The sequence below is a fragment of the Balaenoptera musculus genome, chromosome 1, assembly GCF_009873245.2.
Source record: "Balaenoptera musculus isolate JJ_BM4_2016_0621 chromosome 1, mBalMus1.pri.v3, whole genome shotgun sequence".
Classification (NCBI taxonomy): domain Eukaryota; kingdom Metazoa; phylum Chordata; class Mammalia; order Artiodactyla; family Balaenopteridae; genus Balaenoptera; species Balaenoptera musculus.
In genome coordinates, this window is record NC_045785.1 from 22,837,340 (window position 1) to 22,864,915 (window position 27,576).

Consider the following 27,576-nt stretch of genomic DNA (forward strand, 5'->3'; position numbering starts at 1 on the left):
AAGCACCATGAAATTTTGTCAAGCAAAAATAGTCTTTATTCAAATTTAATGGAAACAGGGGTCACTATACTTTGCAAGACGGGGAAAAATAAAATTAAAAAAAATTCTTTTCTTTTCTTTTTTAATATAAAACAATATAATCACAATACCAGAATATGGAACTCTACAGTTTATTTCCTATGGGTTACTGCAGGTATCAATTTTCCTCGACTGTGCTATTCACAACTTTGTTAAGTCCAAAAATATGAAACCAAAGTGGTAGGAAACTTAAGACTTAGCACTTTCACTAAATGGCATACATCAAAGGGCATCAATTCAAGGGCAAAATGGTTGAACTCACCATACCTACCTATGTCATCATTCCAGCCTTAAAGCCATCCAGGTACTGAGCTCCCTGTAGGAAAGGCCAGGCCTCAAAGCCAAGGCATTTTGGATATTCTACTGTGGGCCATGAGTAAAGGGGGTTTTCAAAGAGAAGACTGTTTTCGGTCGAGCAGGAAGGCCTGACGCCAGGAGGCTTTATGGAGAGGAAGCGCTTAGACTTAACAACTGTAGACACACCATTACGGGAGTTAAAAATGTACAGCAGTGACATATGTTCTACTTCAATCACTTGTGCTACGGCTACCAAACATGTACAAAAGACTTCTTGGGTAGTTCCAGCTGTGGTCGTAGCCAGTTAGGACCTTGAGTGGGACCTAGATCTAGACCGGGAGGGCGATCTGGACGCAGACCTGGATCTAGACTTGGACCGGGATCGGGTTTTTGAGGCGGACTTTGATCTGGAGCGTGATTCTGACGGGAGGTTTGGTTTTGATTTGGAATTGGACCTTGACCTGGACCGGGTCTCCTGATTGGCGCCAGCATCCTCACTCTCCCCTCGGCCTTCCCTCTGGCCGGACTCGGACTTGGCGTGTTCCCGCTCCTTCGAGCCTGAGCGGGATCGCGATCTGGACTGGGAGCGGTCGGTGTCTTCCTTCTTCTTCTTCTTGCTGCTGCTGCCCGACTTGCTGTCTCGCTTGCCGCCCCGTTTTCTGCTCCTCTCGCTCTTGCTGCGGCTGCGGCTGCGGCTGCGGCTCTCCTCCCTGCTTCTCTTCCTCCCCTTCCTCTTGTCCTTGCTCTTGCTGCGGCTCCGGCTGCGGCTGCCTCCTTTGCTGCGGCTCCGGCTGCGGCTCTTGCGCAGGCTCTTCTCCTTGCTTCTGCTTCGGCTCACGCTGCCCCGCTTCTCCTGCGCGCCCCTCTCCTGGCTGCGGCTTCTACTTTTGCTCTTGCTTTTCTGCCTGCTGGGGCTGCGGCTCTTGGACTTGCCGGTGCTGTCGCTGTTCTGGACCTTCTCCTCGGCCTGGTCCTTGCTCTTGCTGCGGCGCTTGTCGGCGCTGCGGCTGCGGCTCCGGCTCTGGTCCTTGCTGGGGCTCCGGCTCTTGTCCTTCTTGCTGCGGCTGCGGCTCTGGCTGCGGCTGCGGCTCTTGCTCCGGGAACGGGACCCTGACCTGGGGAGACATGGGGACGGCGAAGCCGCATGTGACTTCGTACTTTCAGGCTGCTCATGAGAAGAACAGACTAAAGCTATGTGTGGAGCTGTGCCGCACAATACAAAGCCCGGCTTGTGCTGGCCAAGGACTGCTTTCTGAACCCCCGAGACTCCAGTCCACAGCTGGGAATCCTGGGGTGAGGGAAGACTGGGAACACCATTAACACCAAAGTGGGAAACGGTGCATGTGGGCCCTGCATGAATACCAGGAAGACCTACCTGGATCGGGATCTACTCTTAGAATGACTGCTTTTGCTGCTGCCGCTTCGGCTTCTGCTCTTACGAGAATGTCTGCTTCGAGAGCGAGATCTAGGGGAGAAAGTTTTTTCTTTTTTAATACTTGCTGACAAAATGCTGGCTGAAAAGAGTCAATTCAGACATCCTTTCTATCAAAAAATATGCATGGCCCTGGCTGTGTCCAGGCACAAAGCTGAAAGAGAACTCTCTCCTGTGCTCTGGGCCCAGAGATCCAGTCACCCGCAAACACTCCGCCTGGAATGGCCTGCCTGAAACTCGTAGTGCCTCCATTCCTGAACCCACTGCCCCCCAGACGTGCTCTTTTTGCTGGGTTCCTTCCTTATTCCCACCGATGCCACTGTTATTCACCAGTTCCTCACACGAGGAACCACAGCCACCCTCGACTCCCCTCTCTGCCTCACCGTCTTCTGCACTGTTGATTCTCCCCTCAATCTTCTCCAGTTCATCCACCTCGGCTGCCCCCCAGCAAGCCACCACCACTCTCCCTGGTACCGCAGCAGCCCCCTAACCAGCCTTCCTGCGTACACTTTTGCCCTTCACTTATTTATTCAACTGAGACCAGAGAGCTGTTTTAAAAATACAGCTGACTCTTGAACAACATGGGTCTGAACTGCCCGGGTCCACTTACACATGGGGTTTTTTCAATAGATATGCACTACAGTACCTCACGATCTGCGGTTGGCTGAATCCACAGGTGTGGGCACTGCGGATGTGAAGGGCTGGCGCCCCAACCCCGCTTGTTCAAGGGTCAACTGTACCCTCCAAGATTAAAGAGTCTCTAATAAGCCGAGACTGTGGACTCTGTCGTTTCCTACCAAAAGCAACCAGGGCTCCTTGGGGAAAATGACCAATTCCAGGTGCAGGGCAGGAAAGGCAAAGACGGAACCTCTCATCATGATGGAAAGAGACTTCCAAAGATTCCTGGGTACTATCATCTATGAAAGAACTCTTGCTCAAAATTTTTAATCTGTATCTCAATCACACCTCTCTAGACCTAACTTCCAGTTTATGGAAGCTCAGGGGATAAAGTACAACAATACAAAGAGGAAACATAAATTCAGAATGTGGGACAGTATTAAAAAAAAAAAAAAAAAGCTAAGAAAAGTAATTGTCGTGGGGTGGGGTGGGGGGATGAGGTAGGGGGACTGCTTCAGACTGAAGAGACCCAATAACCCCTTGCAATACATGACTGGATGGATCCTGGCCAGGAGAAAACACAGCTCTAAGGACAGCCATGAACAACTGGGGAAATCTGAATATGGCCTGGACACTAGATGACTTTATGGGATCACTGTTAATGTTCTTAGGTTGGAAGACAGAAGTGTGCTTATCCTCATTCTTGGAGATACACGCTGAAGTATTTGGGGGTGAAGTGTCACTCTCCACAACCTCCCTTCAAATGCTACAGCAAAATAAATGTATAGGGCGTGTCTATAAATATACAGAGAGAAAGGCAGAATTTTAGTAAATGTTGAAGCTATAAGGAGAGCATATGAGTGTTTATGAACTATTCTTTCAACATTTTATGTTTGAAAATGCTGCAATAAAAAATTTGCGGAAATATTTAGTAAAGCACAGTCACACAAAAATCAAACAAAACCAAAAGACACAGAAGCCAACCTGAAGGGCTCCCAATGACCAAAGACAGAACAATTTGAGCAAAAACAAATTGACTGCAATGGATCAAACATTAAATATGCAAAGATCCAAGAATTCATTCAAAATAATACTAAACAAGCAACCTCACCACCACCTTTGGGTGTTGCTGGGCACATTCAATATACTGAAAATTGGTAAATAAATGTATCAACTTTCACTTTCCATTTCTTATAAAAAATTTATTTTAGGGTGGTAGCAAAAGGGTGGAAGAGGGAAATCATCCTTCATAGAACTACAGCCTTTAAATGCACAAAGAACGGAAAACTAGAAAGTCATCATGTTACAACCACAGCTGAATGGCTCGAGGTAACGATTCTCAGCAGATGTTAATAATTCCACTGTTAGGTGGAATGCTGGCGCAGAACTGTATAATGGACGGCTCACACGGACGCATGTTATCATCACTCAAAGTGGGACATCCAGACACCACACAAGTGCTGCAACAGGAAGTACAAAGCACCTGCTAAAATACTGGCCTTACTCTAAATGCCCGCAAGACCTAAGTATGACTTTATAGGAAACATGAGGGACAGGATAAAGGGATGTGCTAAACATCACCAGAAGAGCACAATCTGCAAAATCTCAACTACGGAAAAATCTTCAGAACAGAAAACCATTTCTTCCACAACTAAATGGATGGAAAATAAAAAGAGGTTGAAGGACGATGCAGCCATGATTAAAAGGAGAATTAAGACACATGTCATCTGATTGCAATGTGTACACCTAGTTGGGATTCTAATATGAACAAACCAACTACAAAAATACATACATATTTGAGGCAACTGGGGAAAGGTGAATACAGATGTGTTGCTGTGGTATGGCCTCATGGTTTTATTTAAAAGGTTAGGGCCTCCCTGGTGGCGCAGTGATTAAGAATCCACCTGCCAATGCAGGGAACACAGGTTTGAGCCCTGGTTGGGGAAGATCCCCCATGCTGCGGAGGAACTAAGCCTGTGTACCACAACTACTGAGCCTGCGCTCTAGAGCCCATGAGCCACAACTACTGAGCCCGCATGCTTCAACTACTGAAGCCCATGCGCCTAGAGCCTGTGCTCCGCAACAGGAGAAGCCACCGAAATGAGAAGCCCGTGCACCGCAATGAAGAGTAACCCCCGCGTGCCATACTAGAGAAAGCCCGTGTGCAGCAACGAAGACCCAATGCAGCCAAAAATCAACCAATCAATTTATAAAATAAATAAATAAATAAGTTTATAAAATAAATAAATAAAAGGTTAGAGATACCCACTTTATAGGCAGAATGACAGGATGTCTAGATTTGCCTTCAAACAATGAAGTAGGAGGGGGTGATGAAACAAGACTGGCAAAATGAAAGATACTGAAGCTGGATGGGTGATAAGTATAAGGGGACTCAAAGTTCGTATTTTCTCTAATGCTTTATGTATTGTTTTCAATAAAGAGTTAAAAAACAAAACAACAAAACCTGAAAAGCTTAGACTAATGACTTCCCGCTACTCTTAAACCCTTAACCTGGCCTGTGGCTCAGCAGGATCTCGCTCTTCTCTACCTCATCTCAAGCCATGCTCCTCTGCTTCCCCCTTCCCCACAACAGGGCCTTCAAAATACGCTGCTCTCTCTGCTAAAAAGGCACTATCCCCCCTCTCTGCCCACCATGTCCAACTCATCCTTTAGGTCTCAGCTTCTATGACAGTCCTTAGGGAAGCCTCTGCCAGCTCTCCGGACGAGTTGGGCCGCGTACCTTCCCTTTGACATACTTATCACAATGGTAATTATTTGCTCAATGCCCGTCTTCTCCACTAGATTGAGTTTCATGAGGGCACGGACCATGTGTGTCTTGTTCACAAATGCCTGGCTCATCTGCAAAACAGCTGCCAAATAAGACAAAGTCTCCACTCCTGAGTAGCTGGAGTATCTGGGAGAGTAACAAGGGGTGAGTGGTCATGTTCACCCCCAGTAATGGTATGATTTAGGGGACCCAAGAAGAAATGTGAGAGAAGGTCACTGATACCTGCATCAGAGAAAGGACTTTACTTCTATTTGTACTCATGACAAAAGAGTTCAAGAGTTTTGCAAATAAATGTTCAGTTCAAAGTTCTGAGTAACTGGACCAGACAGAACCATGGTACTGAGACTTCAACAGAATAATGAAAATGGATTATCTATGTGCTCATTAATGAATTTACAGCAAGCGCCAACACATTATTAGTACCTTGAGTGACTCCGGCTCCTGGAGTAGGACCGGCGTCGTCTAGAACCGGGCTTGTCTTCAACTAATCTGATTTTTCTGCCATTGACTTCAGTTCCGTCTAACTTTTCCAAAGCTCTTTTCATATCAGAGTAAGACACAAATTCAATCACCCCTTCATTTTTGCGTCCCTTGTGAGCATCTGCATAGGTCACTTCTCCCGCCTGACGCATATAATCCTAAAGAAAAACAAAACCCCCCAATAGGTTAAGACACATTTTGTGAAAATATCTAACACAATCATAATGAAAGTTTTCCCTTTCCTTTAGGAAGAAATGCTAGCTTTCCTCAGAATGAAGTCGACTCTTAAGTATTTACAGCTACACACCGACCATTTACTGAGGTTCTCTGAAGTGTTAGGCATTAGGTGGGTAGTAGAGATAATAAATAAATAATTTAACTGTTTCTTTAAATAGTTTTGTTTGAATATAAAATTTTTTAGTTAACTATCATTTCCCAAATTTTATAGTGGCAAGTTCTTTGTTTACAGAAGCTTTAGAAGCTCAAGTTACTACATTTAACTCAGGTCTTTTGCATTTCATCATAAATCCTTATTGAAAACATGTATAGCTGTGAATAAATATCTAAGGTAAAAGGTAAACAAATTCAAAAATGGATTACGAAAGACAAAAAGACGATAGAACAATATTGTCCAGCTCTGGCTTCAAAGTGGAATGACCACCCATGTCGCTTCACTATTATAAGCCTCTTTCCTCATTCTCTCTGAGGACTTAATATAACCCAAAGAGAGAATACAACTCACATGACAGATAAATACTGAAGTGATATATAAATAAGAGAACATGTGATTAGTGTTTAAAAAGAAAATGAAATCTGGGGTCTTGTAGCCAATTTCCCCATGTTTGTTTATATATAATATATACTCAATAATAAATATTTGTGGAATGAATACATGAATATTCAATAGCAGTTCATTTTTGTTACTGCTTTCCTCTCCCTATTTTGCAAAGTTACAAACACTGACTATATGCCATTTGATACTATTCCTCTACTCACTGCATCATAAAATGTTTACATGTCTTAACATACATTACATTCTTCATAATTAGTGTGTCCAATACTTTTTCTGAGGATTTCCCAATTGCTGGGACTTCTGGGATTTCTGGGTTTTATATACAGTCCTTGGCCATTATTCATAATCTAGCAATGACCGTCTTCATGCAAAAATTTCTTTACTTCAGCTGAATTATTTGCAGGAGTGGGGGCTCTGGGAAAAAGGCAGGGAGCCCATATAATTTATCATCCAAACTGGGATACATCTAAGAGTAAAGGAAGATGCTATTAAGTTATGCCACACCTGGGACTATCCTGGGCAAGTTGAGATATTGCCATACTTCCAAATTAATAATAATAGCTGCTAACATATTGAATGTTCATTGGATGATAGGTAGGATTTAATTAATTTAGTCCTATTTAGAGCCACATGAGGTAGATACAATCATTATCCCTATTTTACAGGAAAGTGAAATACAAGAGATATTAAGCAAACTGCTCAAGGTCGTTCAGGTAGTAAGTGAAGGAGCTGGGGTCTGAACATAAGCAGCCAGACTTAAGGACCTAAATTCTTAGCACCACCCACACCGTGGGTAAAACGACCAATTCTCAATGCCACTACTCTATAAATTTCAACTCAACGCCACCACTGGCTATTATGAATTTACACATTTTTAAAAACTAACAATATACCACCTTACATTAGTTTTATTTTTGCATTTCCATGATTAATAGCTAGCATTTGTGCCTGGAACCATTCTAGGCTTTTTATATAAAAATGCATTCATTTCTCACAATAACTCTGAGTAGAAATGAGTATTTCTCCCATTTTATAGTTGAGGAATATGAAGTGCAAGAGGAAAGTAAGTTGCTGAAGTAAAATAACTGATAAGTGGCAGAGCTGGGATTCCATCCAGGCAGGTGGGCTCCAAAGTCCTGCTCTGAAGGCTCCCTTGACTTCCTAGGAAATTGGCTCGACTACCCTCCTTTCCTGAGAGGGAAACTGCCAAAGACACAGAAGTATAAAACCAACTGAGGACGTTGGCTAGGCTCCATTTTAACCGCAAGTTGGGAAGCCTTTCTAGTTTCTAGCCATAATGTTCAATCCTTAACTCTCAGAATACTGGAGTCATTCCTTCAGAGAGGACAGTCTTGTTGGCAGACACTCAGTAAGGGCCTGCTGTAATACTGACAACCAACACAGTGTACTAGAAAAAATACCAGCATATGTTTTAGTCTCAGCTCTTCTGCTAAGACCAACTGTGCGAATTAACGTTTTCTGGATCTTATCTTTGTTTGCTAAAGACTGTTGAGAGCACATTAAAAAAAGAAAAAAAAAGATGTAAAAGTGCTTTGATAAGTTACTACTTTTTGCTGAACCTAAACATACTCACTCATTTTGCTAGAGATGACTTGTTTAATGATGGACTAAAAATGAGAAGTGAGATAGGAAACTCTGAGCAACCTTTACATTTGCCCTCCTAAGACCATCCAGGTTAAGGCATGCTCAATAAGGTTTTTTCCCTTTTGAGATTAAAAACCAACACCATTTTCAAAAAACGAGCTGTGATCAGTACACTGCATGGCCAGTACACCACTGGACTGTACTTTTTGACATTAAAACTCTTTCAGGACAAATATTCAATGAAAAACAAATCTTAGAAAAGAACATGGGTCAGATAGTCATTTTCACCAATGAGGCTCTACACTGGAAGCTGACACAAACTTGCCTATTACAACTAATACTGCAGGAAACAGCTGGCTGCAATTTTTTCTTTTATTAGGGAGAAACTACATTGTTATCTCTCTGTAACATTCTCTACACAGGAAAACTTCACATAACATAGGTTGTCCTTAGCATGCTGGCCCCATAGCATACAGTAGCAGTGAGATTCCAGTGTCTTTTGTGTTCCTATGGAAACTTTAATTGGAAAATCTCCAAATGCTTTGGGAAAGCTTTCTCTGTGTGCCTGGGCCTGCATAAAATAACCTCTTTCCTTAACTCAACCTTAACTCCTGCCCAGCTGTAACCCAGAAGGTTAACAGGGCCCAAACCTTTAGGTCTTGCCAGCTGCACCGACTTGACAAATTCTCCACAATAAGTCTGTATTCTGTGCGGGTAGGAGGGCCATATTTATCTCGGCCACTTCTTCTATAACCATATCCACCTTTGGAAGGTTCAAATAGATGAGATTACTTCAGTGGAGGAAAAAGAAAAAATGATACAGCACATATTCCCCTTAAATATACCATCTACCCCCACCCCAAATAGTATATATTTTAACTCTATCCCCACCCTTAATTCTAATCTAGATTTTAAAAAAAGCAATCAGCTAACATGAAAATTTAATTTAATTTACAAAGTTGTAAGTATGTATATTCATTAATATTTATATTTAAAATTAACATGCATAAATTAAAAACTATCAACAATTTAACAATTTAGAAATAACTAACCAAATTACTAAATCAGTTACTGGCGTTACTCACAGTGATTAAAGTTTTTGTGAACATTTTATACGAAAAAAAGATTTTCAGGCACCTATTTCAGTTTAATCTCATCTGTGTCTAACCCTTGGGATCCTCACCACCCAGGTCTAATGGGGAAAGGTTGCGGTCGTCACATGGCTTCCTGTTTTTGGTCAGCCAAGGGCCACAATGGTTCAAAGAGCCACGCATGGAAAGGTAACCCAAGGTCAGCAAATGGAACAGGCAGTCATCTTAGCCTCAAAGGATTCTTTTAATTAAAACATTGAGGTCTTTGTTAAATCTATGTTAAACAATTGCATTACAGAGAAAAAAAACAACAACACAAACACACATCATTAAACATATTTATAAAGTATTAAAACAAGAAATTTATGTCATTAATTTAATTACAATTAAACATTATTAAAGATGTTTATTTGCAATTTTACATTTAAAAAGATACATAAATTTATAAAACAAATGGCTTAAATATCAATACATTTCAATGTAACATTAATTAATTAATTACTTTAAAAATTAACATTTAATAACAGGCATGTCACTGATACAAATGCCCTTTAAATGCTTACTGCGTCCAGAACCGTAACTGCCATCTCGTCGCGGGCCGCGGGCATGCTCAACAATTACTCGCTCACCACAAAGGTCTTTGCCATTCAGTTCATAAACAGCATCATCTGCATCTCGCAGATCATCAAACTCCACAAACCCATATCTAGAAGAAAGCAAACAAAGTCCTGGTTGGCACCATTCTGACACCCAGCTTCACTAACATTAAAGAGAAAGCAATGAGGTTCATGCTTAGCAAAGGTTAGGTGGGTTTTGCAAACTACGGATCAGCTTTCTCTTCCCTTTAGCAGAAACCACTCAGCTTTGTGCCCGCGGGCACTGCAAGAGGGCAGGGAGACTTCTGAAGGTTGACTCCTGTCTTTCTAATAGGAGGCTGGCTAAATATACACAGACCACTTCTTCTGTTCCCCAAGTAGCTGGTGGCAACTGCAAAGACCTCCACAGGGATGCTTGGTATAAGGTATTAAAATACGTAATCCTACAAGATTGAATATTTGCTCTTTCAAGTCACATAAAAACTCATTTTCTTTTTTTAGCTTTAGCCCCAAAGTGGTATCTTAGAGAACAATTAGACCTACATTTAGGCACTGTGTCTTAACTGTTAAATCATGTATGGAATAACAAACCAGGTTTAAAAAAAAAAAAAAAAATCACAGTACCCTGACTCTCCTCAGTGAAAGAAAAAAAAATTTTAAAGTTCCCATTTCTCTACCTACCTAAACAAATAAGTCACAAGTGAATTAACTATTCTAGAAACTACCAGTGAAAAAAATCTGGAGCTATTCTCTTCCTCATGATATTCCAAATTCATTTCCATGAGGTATTGGTAGGCTGAAATTCTCTAAAATCTATATACAACTGTGCAAACTTCTTTTACACAGTAGTGCTAGGAATTTCCCAGCAAACAGGTTTGGTGGTTTAACATATATCCAAAAGAAAACAACCCCCTACCCCAATCCTATTAATGCCTGCTGAAGAGTACAACTTATAAAACTAAAAGGCAAAATTTGTAAGATATTTATAAGCAAGGTTAAACAAAGGCCCTATCAACTGTTATCAAGAAACTTTTAGTTTGCTCTGATGTGGCTGTGAAAAGTCTAGCTTTGTGAGCACTGCCTATAGCTAAAAACCAAAACCATCTTAATCATACAAGTTACAAGCAACATCTTTAAACTTTAACAGAGCTATGTATATAGGCAGATACTGACTACAGTTTCCCTCCGGGTTTACACCTACTGAAACTAAAGACAGGTTACAAGACTTGCCAGAAGTTCATCCAGCCTGACCAAAATTATTCCAGTTTCTTCAGCATGTAATGCTGTACTCAGCAACATGCTAAGTGAGAGAACTCAGAATTGAGGAATTCTTCCTTTACTAAAGATTAAAGAGTTTCTATCAAACAAGAGTCTCTCAAGGTGACAATGTACAGCTAAAAACTTTGGAGGGTTCTTTATGCTGAAATGTCTCTGAGTGGCATTCAAACTTCAAGAGGCACTGAATCTCAACTCCATTAAAGAAAAGTAACACAGAAACACCCAGTGTTTAATGGGAAATGTTCTGTAATAACACAATTCAGAAGACACCTGGCTCAACTTATGGGTTATGAAATCTTTAAAACATGGTTTCACACTTCCATAAGCTGGAATTGCCGAGCAGCGTAATAAGAATGATTTTGACCATGATTGTCATATTTGACAAAGTAAAGCCTCTCCAAATCAATAACTTGCTATGTTAAAAAGTGCTTTATGATCATTAAAAATCTTTAATAGGTAAAATATATTGCAGCTACTTTTTTCTTTCCTAAATAGAGTGAGTCATCAGAAAAGCTATACTATCATTTTTAGAGACAAAATAAATAAAAAAGAGCTAATAAAAAAAATCAACTCTAACTACTTTTTGCTTTGGTTTATTCCTAAATAGATCATAAAATACCTCCTGCCCCCAAGAGTACCTTCCTTAATTTAGTTGTCAAGATTGGTCACAGGTCTGCATTGCCCACTTGCCCAGATGCCAAGTATAGAGGGATGAGAGAAAACATCCAACACGGGCATGATAAAATGGCCTCCACGCCCTTCTAAGAGTTCACACTGGCTCGGAACCATTCAATGCCCCTAACTCATCTGATGTGATGTCATAAGGACAACGCTGACTCCCAAGGATTAAATAAAGAAGTCACAGAACACCCCATTTTCTTCAACAAGCAAGTTACTTAGCCACATTTTGGGGATATCCTAGTAACTTATTAAAACAGCTGACTTAAGATCAAATTTATTTCACAGAAAAATCTTGGCTACTACTCTGTGAAAAGCCACAAAATCTATTTGGAACATTTTAATGTCAAAGTCCAGTCCAAGGATTAAATCAGGAACCTGACTGTCACTTCTGTCACTGACATGCTGGGTGGGCCTGGAAGACTAAACCATACTCCTGCACCATAAACCATACCTGATAGGATTCCTGTCCTGAGAGCAAAGTAAAGACCAGACCAGTGTGTGGTTGCTTCTACCACATCACTGTTTATTTAGATCAGTTTTACTGAAAGAATTACTTCACTCGGTAAGTAATTGGAGTAATTGGTAAGTAAGTGGAGTGAATGGGTTCCCCAAATAAGGCAGGAAGACTAGATAGCAACAATAAAATGGTACTTAATATTTACTAAGTAATCTCTATGTACTAAACAACGTTATCTTATTTAATAATGACAATACCCAAGAGCCAGGTACTGTTATCTGTTTTACAGATGAGGAAACTGAGGCACATCGCATTAAACAATGTGCATAATAAAACAGCAAAGCTGACATTCAAAGCCTGTGGCATGACTCCAGAACTCTACCTAAGACTGGAGCAGCGGGAACTGGCCTGGGTTCTAGTCCTGGTTCTGCAATAAACCAACTCTGAAAAGCACATTTAAATCACTTTATTTCTCTGGATCCTAGTTTATCTGTGAAATGAGGGAGCTATACTACATATCTCTGAGGTTTCTCCTAACATCAAAAGTATGACAGTTAAAATGAAAATTCGTCCTCCTCTGGCTTAACAATGGGATAAAATTTTAGTTTTATTTAAATAGTTTAACTGTCTCTGAATTAAATTCTAGTGCCTTTAAGAAAGCAAAGCTCTTCCTGGTAACACGGGAGAATCTTTCTAAATCGATCTTAACATCCCTTTGTGCGTTGTAGCAAAAAACGTGAAAGTAATCTCCTCTCCCGAAAAGTACTCTCCTTTTGAATCATCTGTCAAAGGAGGGATATAAAATACACGCATTCATGTGTGCACACACTATGTGTCGGCATGTGTGTATTTATGTAGACATATCTCTGGTGTGACCGGTAGATAAGCCTTACAAACATAACCCAGCAGATAAATTTCTCAATTCTAGCTGCAGACACCCCTCCTCTTCTCTATTAAAAACAACCATCTTTTAGTAATTCTAGTATGAGAATGAAGAAGATGAAGGAATTCAGGAGAATGAATCTACTACAAATTAATAAATCCCTCTAAGGTAGGGACTGATAAAAACCAAACCAAATCAAACCCCCACCAATATGCCTCCTCTGGCTTGACTCCCAGATGTTGTATCTTTAGACCTTTCTCTCTACACCTATGTGAAAGAACAAAAAGCATGGCCTAACTATTAAATGTAAATTTTTTCAATTAAAAGAAAAACTCCTTTCTTCAATGTTTCTCTGCTATTGCCTTTTCCCACTCTTTTCCTCTAGATCACATTTAATCCCAACAAATTTAGTCAAAAAATGATGGCCGAGGAATTCCTGCCATTTTCTAAGAAAAGTGGGCACCATGATTCTTACCAACTATAGACAGGTATTCTGGATACGACAAACAAAAGCCACGTTGAATTACGTGGGCTGCTCTAAACTTTAGTCCATTCTTATACCACTGCCAATGTGCTGGTCTTCTCACTCAACAGCTGATGTACTGCTCAGACTATCAGTCAGAACTCTGAAATGCTAGAACTGGAATGACATGTTTTTAAAACTAAAGTACTCCAAGACTTCAATTTTCAAAATGTTAATCACACTTTTTCACCCAAGAAAAATTACCACCTGAGGTTGTGTTGTTGCTGAATAGTCTTCCCCTGATCTAATGACCTACACCAATGGTCCCAAATACCACGCTGTATGTCCTACTGAAGAGGCTGGGGAGTCTATCTCACCCCTCCCGAAATGGCTTAGGGCCATCTCCGTCTTCCAAACATCTTCACCGGACAGGGCGTGACTAAGGGGGTGCGCACCACCAGCTGACTGACGGGGGGTGGGGGCGAGGAGCGAGGGAAAGCAAGCCTCCATGCGTGTGCCTGCTGTCACCCGCCAGTACTGCTTACCGCCGGGGCACGCCTTGGATGTTCTCTCTATAAGAAAAATTTGCCCCTTTCCACGGTGGATCTCTGCTCACCTTTGTCCTAAAACTGTGCCACATGCTTTTCTTTGTATGTGGACATGACAGTCCTCAGCCAACCATCAGCAGGATGTGAGTTTTGTTTTCCCAATGTGGTGAGCCATTCCCACATTCACTCATTTTCCTTGCAAGAACCGAACCTCTCCATGGCTGGTCAGGATTAGGGATGTTGCTGTAGCCAAGGAAAAATTTTCATCTGTTGAAGTTAACCCATGGGGTGGCTTGAACCCTGAAACTAGGGTCAACAGCAATGTACTTTAAGGGCAGAGCCCTTAAATCTACCCTGAAAGAAACGGCATTCAGTGAACAGGAATCAAACAGCTTTCTTTCAAAGCACTCAGTGTTGATCCTATGCTTCAGCCAGCTTGTGTTATGAGGTGAAAAAAGTTAGGGCACACTAACAGGATAGTAATAAAAAACGAAAATTCTTGCTCTCTGCATAAAGTGCTTGGAAAACTGCAGAAAGACACTTCTGCAACCAACTCTCTAGTGCTCAGGTGAGGCCAACTCAGAGAAAGCTTGTGAGTGACAACCATGTAAGTGCCCCCAATTCCAAAGGTCTGCAAAATTCCAGGGAAGCAGTGGTCAGGCCCTCAAAGTAGAATTAACCAATGTCACATTCACTGCTCTGAGTCACTGATTATGGTTGCAATTTGACTATCCCAGTAACTGAGGGTTGTTTATAACCCACCACTAGGAGCTCCTACCACACAAAGTGGGTTCCTGAGATCCTTTTTATCCTGAGACAGGAAGGAGGCTGCTCTGGGCATTCCGGCCCCCCTCTCTTTAGCCTCAGAGGAGGGAGGGCCATCACGGCCACCCGTGGAAGGTGGATGACTTACCCGTGCTCACTGAGTGGCAGAGCTGGGGTGCGACTTCAGGGCTCACCAGTACCCAGTCTGGGGCTCTTTTCACGTCGGCAAACTGGCAGTTCCCGCACACCAAGAGCTCTCTGCTTAGAGCTAGTGTGGATTCCTGGTCTGCAAACGTTGGCCACAGCTCAGTCTGCACTTGATCTTTCCCCACCTTCAAAGAAGAAAACCTACCTCATGATTCCTCTCTTCTCGGTCCCCTGACCACCTGATTCACTCCTAACAACACTGTCATTGCCTTTGGCTGTTCTTCTCTGGTTGCCCACTTAGTGCATTGCCTAGTTCTACAGTGTGCTCATTCTGCTGGGCCCCCAGGGCGGTCTCTTCCTGTTTGATCACCTTCCTTCGTTCAAGAATATGGCTATTTTTACTTAGTCAACTTGTCTCTTTAAATGTAGTGGGGAAAGTCAGCTGCTTTATCATTCTTTTGCTCAGAGGTCTATATTGACTCCTAAAGATCTTTGTTGATGCCATTCTCTAAACCTGGAATGCCTTGATTACGCAAGGTGAATCACAGCAACCATCTTCCATGGACTTGAGAATTCTCTTTCATGAAGTCTCAGAAACTTGCCGGACTCTAAGCATTTTAGCACTGTCTTTAGCATTAGCACTTCTATTCAATTTTATGTTTTACATGATAATGTTTTGGTGACCTTTCAAGCCTTGTTCTTTTTCCTTTGTGCTTATCCTCTCATTTGATTATGAGCTCTTTAATATTAACAAAGGCTAATATTTAGAACAGTGCCTGGCACACAGTAAATAATTCATCTATAATATTTCATTCATTCCTCATATCATATGCGAAGAATGCACTACTACTACTACTATTACTCCCATTTTACAATGAGAAAAATGAGACTGGGAGAGGCTAAGCAACTGGCTTGTAGTCAAGGAGCTCCTAAGCGGTATAGCTGGATTAGAACCCAGGTCCATCTGACTCCAAAACCCAAGCTCTTAACCACAAGGTCACAGTGCCTTTGTAAAGGCAGCTGTTTCTTTTCTCCCACAGTCCTGAGCACAATCCTTTCAAATTCAACAAATGCTGCTGCTTGACTTGATAATCTAACCTTAGATAAGCCAGGCTGTATTAACGTTTTTTGGATACAGCTGGGTCAATTCTCCAGAGGAAAAAAGAAATTGATCTTGGGGCAGGTGAAGCACCCCTAAGCTTGGAGTATGTGACAACCAGGTTACTTTCACTCGTCTTTTGGTTCCCATTAGCCAGTGTCAGCCATCTGGTCCTTCCGAAAACATGTGTGGGTTCAGAACATAACAGACTAGAAGAATAGAGGAAAAATAAGATTATTCTGTGCAATCCCCATTCTGGTGGCCCCATATTAACCCCTGGAATCTGTCTTTGGTTTTAAGGCTCAGCAAAAATTAGACCAGCATAGAGATGATGGAAGGTTGGGCTTAGAGGTGGTAGATGTGAATGGATATTGACAGTATTATGTATTTAAGAATGCATTTAATTAGTTTTGTAAGGAATGGTGACCGGGACCAAAAAATATAAGCATGAATGGTGTGGGAGAAAAATGGATGAGAAATCAAAGAATGCTATAAAGTTTACAGACTTCCAATTATACAAAGATTATGGCAGCAACCAGAAAAGTACTTTGCAGATGACAGCCATCTATGATCTGATTCAACTCCAAACCACTATTAACATGACTACTCTAGCCCACCAGGACTCTTTCCCTTTTCAAAATCCTTTATAATAATGTTCACAACTCTGAGATTTACTGATAATCTCATAGATGAAGAAATGAACGCTTACAGCAGTTAAGTAAAGGCTACCCAACACCTGGGATTCTTCAACCCTAGGTCCTAACCTAAAATCAACACTTCATCACCACGTTCTACTATCTCCACACCAGTGGAAAGAAGTGGTCCATAGAGCAAACAGTTTGAGAAACACAAGCTCTAGCACAGAAAATCAGTTACATCAAATCATATGCTGTGGAAGACAAATGCCCACATGAATATTAGCATCTTATGAGAAATATTAAATGGCAAGAAATACCATTTCTGCATCTGATGTGTGCTAATAAGTTGTGAACATCCTCTAAGCTAACAGTGGAACCAAACCTATATGTCAGTTATCAAAATTTTAACACCAGTCTAGGAAAATAGAGAAAGATAACAAATCATTAAGAAAATACCAGCCCATCTCTGAAGGAATACTCACATACTGGAGTGAGGAAAAGAGAACAGAAACAATCATTATTCTAAAAACTAAGTGATAATACAAAATTCCTTCAGAAAGCAGGGGCAAGAGAGGAATCTGTAACCAATTTCAAATCTAGTCTTACTTTGTAACTGGTCTATGGGCCTATTTGCCATTTTGTTTCAACTATCCAAAAGCCTTTCAAAAATGAACTAAGCAAATTCACTTTTACTAGGCTGCTTCCATATTTCTACCCTATAAAATGGGACTACCCGCAGGAAGCAACATACTTGCAAATAGTTTGTGGATCAAACTATCACAACCATAACCCCGCTGTCATAATGAAGTGTTTCACTGTGACCTTTTAAAGTCAACAGGGCTGCTTTCCTTAAAGGGGAGCAAACATAGTCATACCTGTGTACATTTCAATTTTCTGACACTTATCCACACTAAGGGTAAATGAAATTAAAAGGTCTCACAAGAAAAGAGATCAACTATTCCCTGATGACACACTAAAGCTCATGAAGACTCAATCACAAATTAAAAACAATTTAAAAAAACTCAAGAGATGAAAGTCATATTGCTAATTTAGAATAAAACTCCTAGAACGTAAGAATCACTGTTACTTGTAGTTAATGAAATAAAGGTGTACACTCAGCAGACAACACTACCTGATTCCACACCAAAGCTACAAACAAAACCAGTTTGTACTTACCTCTAAAACCACACTATAGGCAGGGTGACAGGTGTTAAAACCTCTTAGAAATTATGCCTCTTGGGACCATCCTGGCTGTTTCCATGTCCCTCATAACCACCCCACGGTCCCTGTTTCCTTTTCTTTTTGGTCAAAGATGCCACTCCCCATGCTATTTCTTGGGGATGCCCTTCCCTTGAAAATCAGTCATTTAATTCACTTAATATTTTAATGGATGTTTCAAATTCCTTAAACATTAATGGATCAATAGCTTCATTTCATCCACATGAAATAACTTTTCTCAAAGTCAGTTCATCTGGTCTGTGGTTCCTGACCCCCTTGCCCAAGCCTCCTGCTCACCTCTTTCACTCCTGACGGCTGAATTCAAACCTCCCTCCTCCAGTTTCCCCCTCTCTAGGCCTTGGAGGTCTGTGTTCATGGAGGCCCCCATCTGGCATCCAGGCACAAGACATGGTTGGGGGCCCCGGCGGAGGGCCCTTTAAGTGGCTCTTCAGGCATCATGTGCAGTTCCAGGACCTCTAGACTTTCATCTCAACACATAGGAAAGGTCATGCAGGGCATTTCCTCAAAATACAGGCGTGCAAATCCAGGGCACAATCCATCCCTCACCTTCAGGATACTCCAAGACCAGATAGCCCTAGCTATGACAACAGGACAGAGACTGTTCACTGCATCTACTTGCACAGATCCGACCCTGGTCAGCCATCACAAAGCTGATACCACCCTTCAGCTCTGCAAAGAGTAGCCTGAGGAGAATCAGTAGCAGTCTCTGTCCGGGGCCAACGTCATAAAAAAATAGCACTTGTCTCACTTTTGGCAGTAACTTGGCAGCTTGTTGGAAGCCTCTGCAGAGAGACTAAGGACTTCAGGCTGTGGAACCTGAACTACCTTCTCACCCTTGGAGGCAAGCCCCAAAGGATAGGAATGAATCGTCTGGAAGGAAACAACACAGAGAGCAACTTTGGCTGACACCACCCATGCTCTATCTGGTATGTGAATAAGAAAGATCTTCAGTTTCCAGAGTTGTCAATAACTCATTTTGTAACCTTGGCCCTGTCATTTAATCCCCCGTGCCTCAGTTTCCCCGTCAGTACAAACTAGAGACAACACTTATTTTAAAATTTCAGTGTTAGCTTACAAACTTATAAATACCACCCCCAATAGTATTCTCTCAGATGCTTGGAGCACCTTTCTTCCGAGGATCTCAAAATACAATTTGCTGTTTAGGTTACTTGGAAGTATCCAAAAATATCGGGAACCCAAACCATATTTTATCTAGTCTACATCCTGTGCCTACCTTTTAAGAAGGGAAAAATATTTCATGTGGCCCTTTTATTCATGATACATCAACAAGGAAGGGAGGAGCAAGCTATAAAACTGAGGAATAGGGATTTAAAATGATTTGACCAAGTAATTACAGACGATGTTTACTCTTATCACAAACTGACTGGGAAACCAGCAACAGGAGTGGAAGTCTCAAGCCAGGGCAGTTTAAGGTGGTAACGTTTGGTCAAACCGCAGCATGGTATGGTTTCTTGGCAATGACTTTTCAAAATGACAGAAATTTAAAAATTACCCATGGCTTAAGAAAAAAAGTAACCTACCTAATATATTTTGGGGGGAGGTATGTTGACCTCAGCAAGAGACTTCAGTACAAAAACAACTTGGTCACATTTGTAACAGTTACATTCGATACTATGAATAAAACAATGACAGAATGCTACTTAATCCATAGCCCTGTTTCTCATGATTTCTTATTTGTTTAGGAAAAAGTTCTTGGTTAAAACACCTGAAACCATTTCACCTGTTAAATTAGCAAAGACTCTGAACAGTACCATGGGCTCAGTGCTGACGAGGCTGCCATGATGGGCGTGCTCATGCACTGCTGCTACAAGTGTAACTGGCACGGCTCTGCAGGGCAGTTATTTGGCTATACGCATCAAGAGCTTTCAAAATGCTCACTCCTACTGTGACACATGAATTTTACTTCATAGAATCCGTCCTAAGGAATGATTAAAATGCAAACAAAGTTTTTTGCACGTGATATCCATCACAAGGTTATACAGGACAGCAAGAATTGAGAGACAGCCTAGGAGGAATGGTTGGGTAAATCATGATATAGCCATACAATGGATTTTATGCAGCCCTAAATGATGTTTATGAGAAAGATTTTAATGTAACAGAAAAAATATATGAGAAAAATTAAGCAGAAAAAGTGGGACATAAAATTGCACATAAGACCTTGTCTATGTTAAAAGGATTCTTAATGATACCTCTTTTCTACTTTCTGCTTTTGGTATTGTCTAAATTATCTACAATGCACCTGTATTTATTTTCTAATCAGTCAAAAAGTTATTTTCTAAAAAAAGTTCTTGAACCTGTTATGCTTGGTAGGCTAAAAAGATAAGGCTTAAAGGCTGCAAGATAACGTCCTAATATACATTTTTAGACATTCTAATTAAAAAGTCATAATATTAAAAAATTATGATCAAGAGTAGTTGAGAGTTCAGAAAAATAGGAACTCTTAAATACAGCAGGTGAAAATATAAATAAATACCATGGAAACCAAAAGGTAGCAAAAGTTAAAAATGTGTACACTCAGCTCTCCGTATCCTGGGTTGGTTGAACCCGTGGGTGTGGAGGGACGACTATGGGACTTGGACATCCGTAGATTTGGGTATCTGCAGTGGGTCCTGGAACCAATCCTGTGAATATACTGAGGGACAACTGTATACACTCTGACTCCAAAGTCCATTTTCAGGAATCTGCCCTAAGATTTACATAAAGGATATTTGCCACAGCGTTATATACGTGTAAAATAGTGCAAAACCAAAGACAACCGCAATGTCTTGCAACATGGTTTTGCTTATGTACATTAAATAGTATTTATATGTGGGAATACTATGTAGCCCTTAAGAATTAGGTTGTGGGAGAACACTTAATGACAAAAGGATCAGGCTGTTAGGGAGAAGCTGGTTACAAAACAGAACGTACAGTACGAATCCAATGTGAAAAAGGGAGGCGGGGAGGCTTAAGAAGTGCATGCACCTGCGTGCGGAAAAAAGACAAGGTCTCAAAGTGCAGATACTGTCATCTTTAATTTTTGTCCTCTATATTTAAAAAAATGTACAATAAATATGTAAAATTTTTATAATCAGAAATAAATACATACTATTTTGAAATGTTATACAGATTACGTATGGGCTTTTTTCTTTTTTTTTTGGCCATACCATGCAGCTTGCAGGATCTTAGTTCCCTGACCAGGAATTGAACCTGGGTCCTCAGCAGTGAAAGCAGAGTCCTAACCACTGGACTGCCAGGGAATTCCCAAGAATGGGCTTTTAATACTAAACTACCAGTTCAATTAACCAGAAACCAATAACTTGGAACATCAATTATATTTTCCTTATTGCCTCTTTAAAAGACAAGAAGAAAAACAAGCTCTCATCAAGGATTCAGTCAAAAGAGAAAATCCCTGTGTAGGTTCTGGGGTTGGCAGAGATTCATCCCAGTATCTCAGGCCTAACAGTGCCCTACAGTGCTCAGGGACAAACAGAACAACAACCTGACTCGCTGAAAGCCGTAACATATTTAAAAAATTAACTAAGGGGTATCTTCTACTTGAAGGAATTTTAAACAGAGGATGAAAACAAAAAACTTCTTGGTAATACTTAGATATCATGAAAATCCAACTACACAGACCAGGACACCCCTGAAAATTCTGGCTGTTCACAATTTCACTGTCTGTAATATGAAACAAAGGTTCTGAAATTTATAGCCAAGTTTCCCTGGAGAGCGTTAATTCACACATTTAACCAACTAAAACAAAAAACCAAAACCAACCCCCCCCCAAACCCTCAATGGTTTGGGGGTTTACCTGTCCAGCTACTAGGCAAATAAAATAATCTCAGAATGTGATATGTTTCATTCATTAACTAAAATATAAGAAAATTAAAATACAAAGATCTGAGACCAAAACCACAATATTTTGTGGCAAAAGAAAGTACTGTACTTAAAAAAAAAAATCTACATTTTACATGAAAAAAGTGATTTACTAATAAAAAAGAAAGCTCACAGAATTCACAAATAATCAAAGACAGCAAAAGTTACCACAGAGTTGAAAGGCTATAAACAGCTGCTAATATTGTTGCTTCCTTGACCCCTGGCCCACCGTGGCTCTTGCTAGCGTTAGTGTGGCACATACAAATGGAGGAGACCAGAGGGGATCTGGAGTGGCCTATGTTGTCATGGGAGATTTATGTCATGTTCGTGGCCTCAAACTAAACCATCTTTCCAGGAGTTCTCTAAAACTAAGGCAATCTAGATCAGGGTTACCTGGTACAATAAAAGCAGGCAATACATTACTGCATACACCTCCCTTCTCCTAATCCCAAGAGGGTCCATAAAATGTTCTCCTGGATACTAAATCTCCTTTGGAGAGCTCATCTGCTGCCTCATTTGGTCAACTTTCTATTACACCACTGCTTTACACCTACTTAATTAATTCAGAACTTTACCTACAACCCTTCAGCTCAACATAGCTACGGTCTACTGATAAATCTCACTTCTACAAATTTGAACTCTTCAGCAGTTCTTCAAAGCCCGAACCATCCAAAATCTTTTGAGTTTCAGTTACTAATAATCACAATCCAGATATGTTAAAAAGGCTTCTCAAGGGGCTCTACTATCCTTCGTACGTTTCCAGGACTATAAGCTTACACGTTGCTAAATTATGCCATCCTTTCAAACTCCTCTGTGCTACTGCCATCTAATCCAGTCAGTTGCTTGAAATACATCTATATACCATTGGTCCTTTGTTCAGAAGTCATTTTCCTCTGCAATGATTCCTGAATGCTACCAGGAGGTGCACCTGTTTGGTGACTGTGACACCTGCCTTCAAATCCCTAAAATGACTTCTCATTCTTCATTCCCTTGACTTTCTTTCTTTCTTTCTTTTTTTTTTAAATGATTTTATTGGTCTAGAATGACCAACCGTCGGCGTGAGGGTTTTTTGCATGCATGCATGCATGTATTTATTTTTTATTTATTTATTTATTTATTTATTTATTTATTTATTTATGGCTGTGTTGGGTCTTCGTTTCTGTGAGAGGGCTTTCTCTAGTTGCGGCAAGCGGGGGCCACTCTTCATGGCGGTGTGCGAGCCTCTCACTATCGCGGCCTCTCTTGTTGCGGAGCACAGGCTCCAGATGCGCAGGCTCAGTAGTTGTGGCTCACGGGCTTAGTTGCTCCGCGGCATGTGGGATCTTCCCAGACCAGGGCTCGAACCTGTGTCCCCTGCATTGGCAGGCAGATTCTCAACCACTGCGCCACCAGGGAAGCCCTCCCTTGACTTTCAATCACAGATTTCATGCATATCATGGTTTAGCAGCACAACTGTAAAAATGAATAGTTCCCCAAGAGACCCACGTATTTAGGGTCCTGGAAGGATCGATTGATCCTTCCTCTTAGATCACCATTTCTCAGGTTGCTCAATTATTCCCTCCAGAGCATTTGAACTCCCATCCATGATTTTGAATGTTTAGTGTAAAATCTTACAGTTGTTGTTTCTGATTTATGTTGTTAAACTTCTAGATCATTCATGAGACTCAATCCAAGCTAGACTGTTTATATCTCAAAATTCTTCCTTATTCTACCATCACCAGTTATGACATACACTATTCCCAGACACTTCAAGCCCCAGTCAATCCACACTTCAAAGCCTATTTCAGACAAACCATTCCAAGTTTCACTTCTTGAGTTTAAATTGAGAGCAAGCATTGCTTAACTCAAAGTGTATGTTATAACCACAAGCACTTAATTCACTCAAGGGCAGAACTGGTTTTCTGCCTCCTCCCTTCATTTAGCACAGTAGAGGCATCTTGTCAGTTATCAACATATTTGTTCCATTCATTAGCTTTCCTATTAACATCATTTCCTGCTCACTATCACTTGAGTAACCTTAGAGAATAGACCTAACCAAATACGCTTTGTGTTACTAAACACTTAAGCTAAGATGTCTCCTTATGATCAAGGTCAAATCCCTTTGATTATAGCTACCATTTACAGCTATGAGCCAAATGCTTTACAACTATTATCTCTAATCTTCCTTTTCCTGGTGGATGGGGAAACTCAGAATCACAGAAGTAACTTGTCCATAGGTAGTAAGTGGTGAAGCTACGATTTGACCCAGGCCTGTTTGCTTTCAAAACCCATGCTTTCCCCACAAAATTTACTCTGTCAACTTAATTGGGCTCTGAAGAAAACTGGGGGTTTGAACTTGATTGTTCAGACATATGATATGTATCACAAGAACAACCCCCCGCCCACTTTATCCTAGTACGTTTAAGAACTGAGAGCTCTATTGTACAAAATGAGTAACTTCCTAAACCTTCTACTCTAAAAGAAATCAGCATTCATAATAAACACTTGATGGAGGACATTTTCCTTAGTAAGAAGGTGATCCTTCCTAACAATCAATTTGAAATGACTTGTTAAAATTTTAAACCCAGCCAACAGTTTGAGTACATTGTAGCTTCCAATTTTTCTCAAATGTTCAACTTAGGTATCTTTCATAACTTCTCAAGTGTTAGTTGCTAGTATTACATTGGGGAGTAAACTCTAGCCATATCAGACCTGTTGCAAAGTAGATCTTAAAAAAAAAAAAAGCCAAGAGTTCTTCTAACAGCCAAGGTTTAGTACCCTAAAACGTTTCCCCACTCCTTTTACTTTTTTATATACATGTCTTTGAAGTCCTACCTAACATTTCCCGGTTCTCACAGTCTTCCCTGTTGAATATCGTTTCCAGGGCTGACTCCTCATGCTTTCCCTGAAACTTGTAGCCCCTGCGGGCCCTGCTCTACCAAAGTAGATTAGGAATACAAGTAACAGACCATACCCGGGTGGGTGACAAGTTAGCAATTTCCTAACTGTAGGTCTCCGTCTACATCAACTAGTTGACTAGTCACGGTGGCCACTATTCTCTAACAAATTCTACAACGACAAAACAATTTTTTGGCAAGTTGGAGAACGGAAACCCCAGCATGGAAACTCTGTACGCAGTCTTAAAGATAGCAGGCTAAGACTTTAATTTACCCTTGTAGAGGGAACGGTGAAGGCTTTCAGCACCGCAAGCCGATACTTTCGAAACCGTCCCTAGACTACTCAAACTAGAGTCTCCCGCCCAAAAAAGTGTAGCACATGGCAAGTCTAAAAAGGGCGTCCCTTCAGAGCTCCCGTCCCCGGGAGAGATGCGTTGTGACCATCTGATCCATTAGACTGGGGAAGAGGTGAAAAGGGAGGAGGAAATCTGTTTGTTTCCAGCAGCTCTCAGAGCGGGAAAGGTCGGTCTCTACTGAAGATGAACCAGGCTCCGGCTCCAGCGCCTGGGAAGGAAAAACCCAGGCCTCCCCAGAGCCCTGGAGCTGTGCCCTCCCTCCCGGAGCCCCAATCCCACTCGGGTTTTTCTTCTCCCCGTCCCACTCAGAGCCTCACCATCGCTCCTATTATCCCTCCACCACCCCCACCCGCGCAGGCGCAGTGGGAACCGGGGCCTACCCGCGCCCCCGAGGCGCCGCGACTATGGCGGAGCCGGAGCAGGCCGGCAGCTCCGCGCGGGGTAGGCGTCCCACTCCCGTCCCCGCGGCCTCCCCGCCACCGCCGGGGCCCCGTCCCCACCCGGCAGGCCCCTCTTCCGTCCTCCTCACCCGTTCTTCAGATCCACCTCCAGGATCTTCCCGTAGCCCTTAAAGAAGCGCTCCACATCGCGCTCCCGGGCCTGGTAGCTCAGGCGGCCGATGTACACCCGTGGCATCCCGGCAACAGCTTCGGCGGCGGCGGCTTGGCCCGGCCCCAGCCCCCCTAGGCGGCGGCCGGCGAAGCGAAAGCGCGGCGACGGCGGCGGCGGCAACGGGCGGGCGGCGGGACGGACGCAGCCGAACCCGGCGACGTACGCGAGCACGCAGCTCGCGAGCACGCGCCTCCAGCCTCCCCCGCCCTTCCCGCAGGAGGAGGGTAACGGGAGGGAGCGCGCGTTCGCTTCCCGCCCGGCCGGGGCGTGCCCGGAGGCGCGCCGGCGCGGGGCGGGGCCAGGTGATCGACAGGCGGCGCGGGCGGTGCGGGAGCCTTTAGGCCCCGGGCACGTTCTCTCGCGAGCTTGGCGCCAGCGCCTGCGCCGCCCTCCGTAGTCCGTTGGCTTCCCCTTTCTCCCCGGAAGTGTCCGCACCTCCCCCATAGCTCTTCGAATGTTTCTGCTTTTGTCCTTTGATCCGGGAGTGGTTTCGACTTTAGAGTAGATTTGGAATTAAACCTGGCTTCTAACCGTCTAAGTGTCTGACCTTGGGGTCGTTACGCGCCTCCCTTTTGAGCCTCGTTTGTCTTCTCTGTAAAAGGGGGATAGTAATTCCAGCCTTCCAGCGTTGTTTTGAGAATTATAGGCGTACTGTCCCCAGCACATCGTAAGTGCCCAATAAAGTAATGCCAATATTACTTTAAAAATAGGGTGACTTGCTTCAGTGGAAGCAGTGTGGAGAGTGGAGAAGGCTGGAACTTTGGAGCTAGATTAGGCTTGACACCGGCTAAATTAACTGGACCAACTTAACCTATTTTCTTTTAAATCTCCTTTCTAACTTGTAAAATTAGAATAATTTATCCCATCTCAATGGACTACCAGGGTAACTAAAAGTATATGTGGAAGGGTTTGGAACAGTAACTGGAACGTGGTAGGAGCTCAATAAATATTGGTTCCCTTCTCACTAACCCAGTTTACCTGGAACCACAAAGGAGTTTTGTTTCTTTGCTGTTTTTACTTTAAAAATTATATGTTGAACGGATAATTCATTAACTGGTTTAAATGATATACAGTGAAACGTCTTCCCATCTCTGTCCTCTGGCGGCCTAGAGGCAGACAATATAATGTTTCTTAAATGTCCTTACAGAGGTTTTACACATGTAAAGCAAATGGTGGTGTACTATACATACAGTTCTGCACTCAGTATAATTTGAAAATCATTCCATTAGAGTACAAAAGGAGCTTCCTCAGGACTATTTTATGGCTCATAATATGCCACTTTATACACAGTAATTTATTTAATCAGTGCCCTAGGAAAGGACGTTGAGATAGATTGAAACCTTTTGTTTTAACAGCTTCAGTGAGTAACTGTATATGTACATCTATGTAGGATCTATTCCTAGAAGTAGAATAGTTGGGTCAAAGGGTGTGGGCAAGCATAGTTCTGATACATATTGCTCAATTTTCCACAAGCACCTGTTTCTCCGTCTCCTCATCAACACGTTATGAAACTTTATGATCGTTGTCAATCTGATAGCTGAAAAATGGTATCTTGGGATAATTTAATTTGCAGTTATGTTGAGTGGAGTCAGCCTCGTATGTTTAAGGCACATATTTTCCTTTCTCTGTTTATATTTTTTGCCCATTTTTCTTATTCATAGGAGCTATCTATGTATTAGGAAAATCAGTTCTTTGTCAAATGAGTTGCAAATATTTTTTCCCAGTTTGTTGACTTTTGACTTTGCCTAGAGTGCTTTTCTGCCATGCAAAAACATTGTATGTTTATGGGATCGAATTTATCCTTTATTTTTCTTTGATTCTGGATTATGTGTTGTAGTTTGAAAGGCCTTCCTCACTCTGAGGTTTAAAATTTTTTT

At 41.9% G+C, this 27,576-nt stretch overlaps 1 protein-coding gene across 2 annotated transcripts; it reads right to left on the minus strand.

Moving 5' to 3' along the window:
- Window positions 1-25,865, minus strand: SRSF4 (serine and arginine rich splicing factor 4). Of its 2 annotated transcripts, none has more exons than XM_036833585.1 (6): window positions 25,617-25,865; window positions 9,746-9,888; window positions 8,742-8,854; window positions 5,637-5,851; window positions 1,751-1,840; window positions 1-1,490 (listed from the first exon to the last, which is right to left on the minus strand). In XM_036833585.1, exons 1-6 carry the CDS (start codon window positions 25,721-25,723, stop codon window positions 680-682), a joined length of 1,479 nt encoding a protein of 492 aa, XP_036689480.1. In that variant the 5' UTR covers window positions 25,724-25,865; the 3' UTR covers window positions 1-679. The 2 variants fall into 2 exon arrangements, with proteins under 2 accessions (XP_036689480.1, XP_036689490.1); XM_036833595.1 differs by lacking the exon at window positions 25,617-25,865 and adding an exon at window positions 9,275-9,423 and having other exon boundaries at window positions 9,746-9,870.
- Window positions 25,866-27,576: the final 1,711 nt, after the last annotated feature.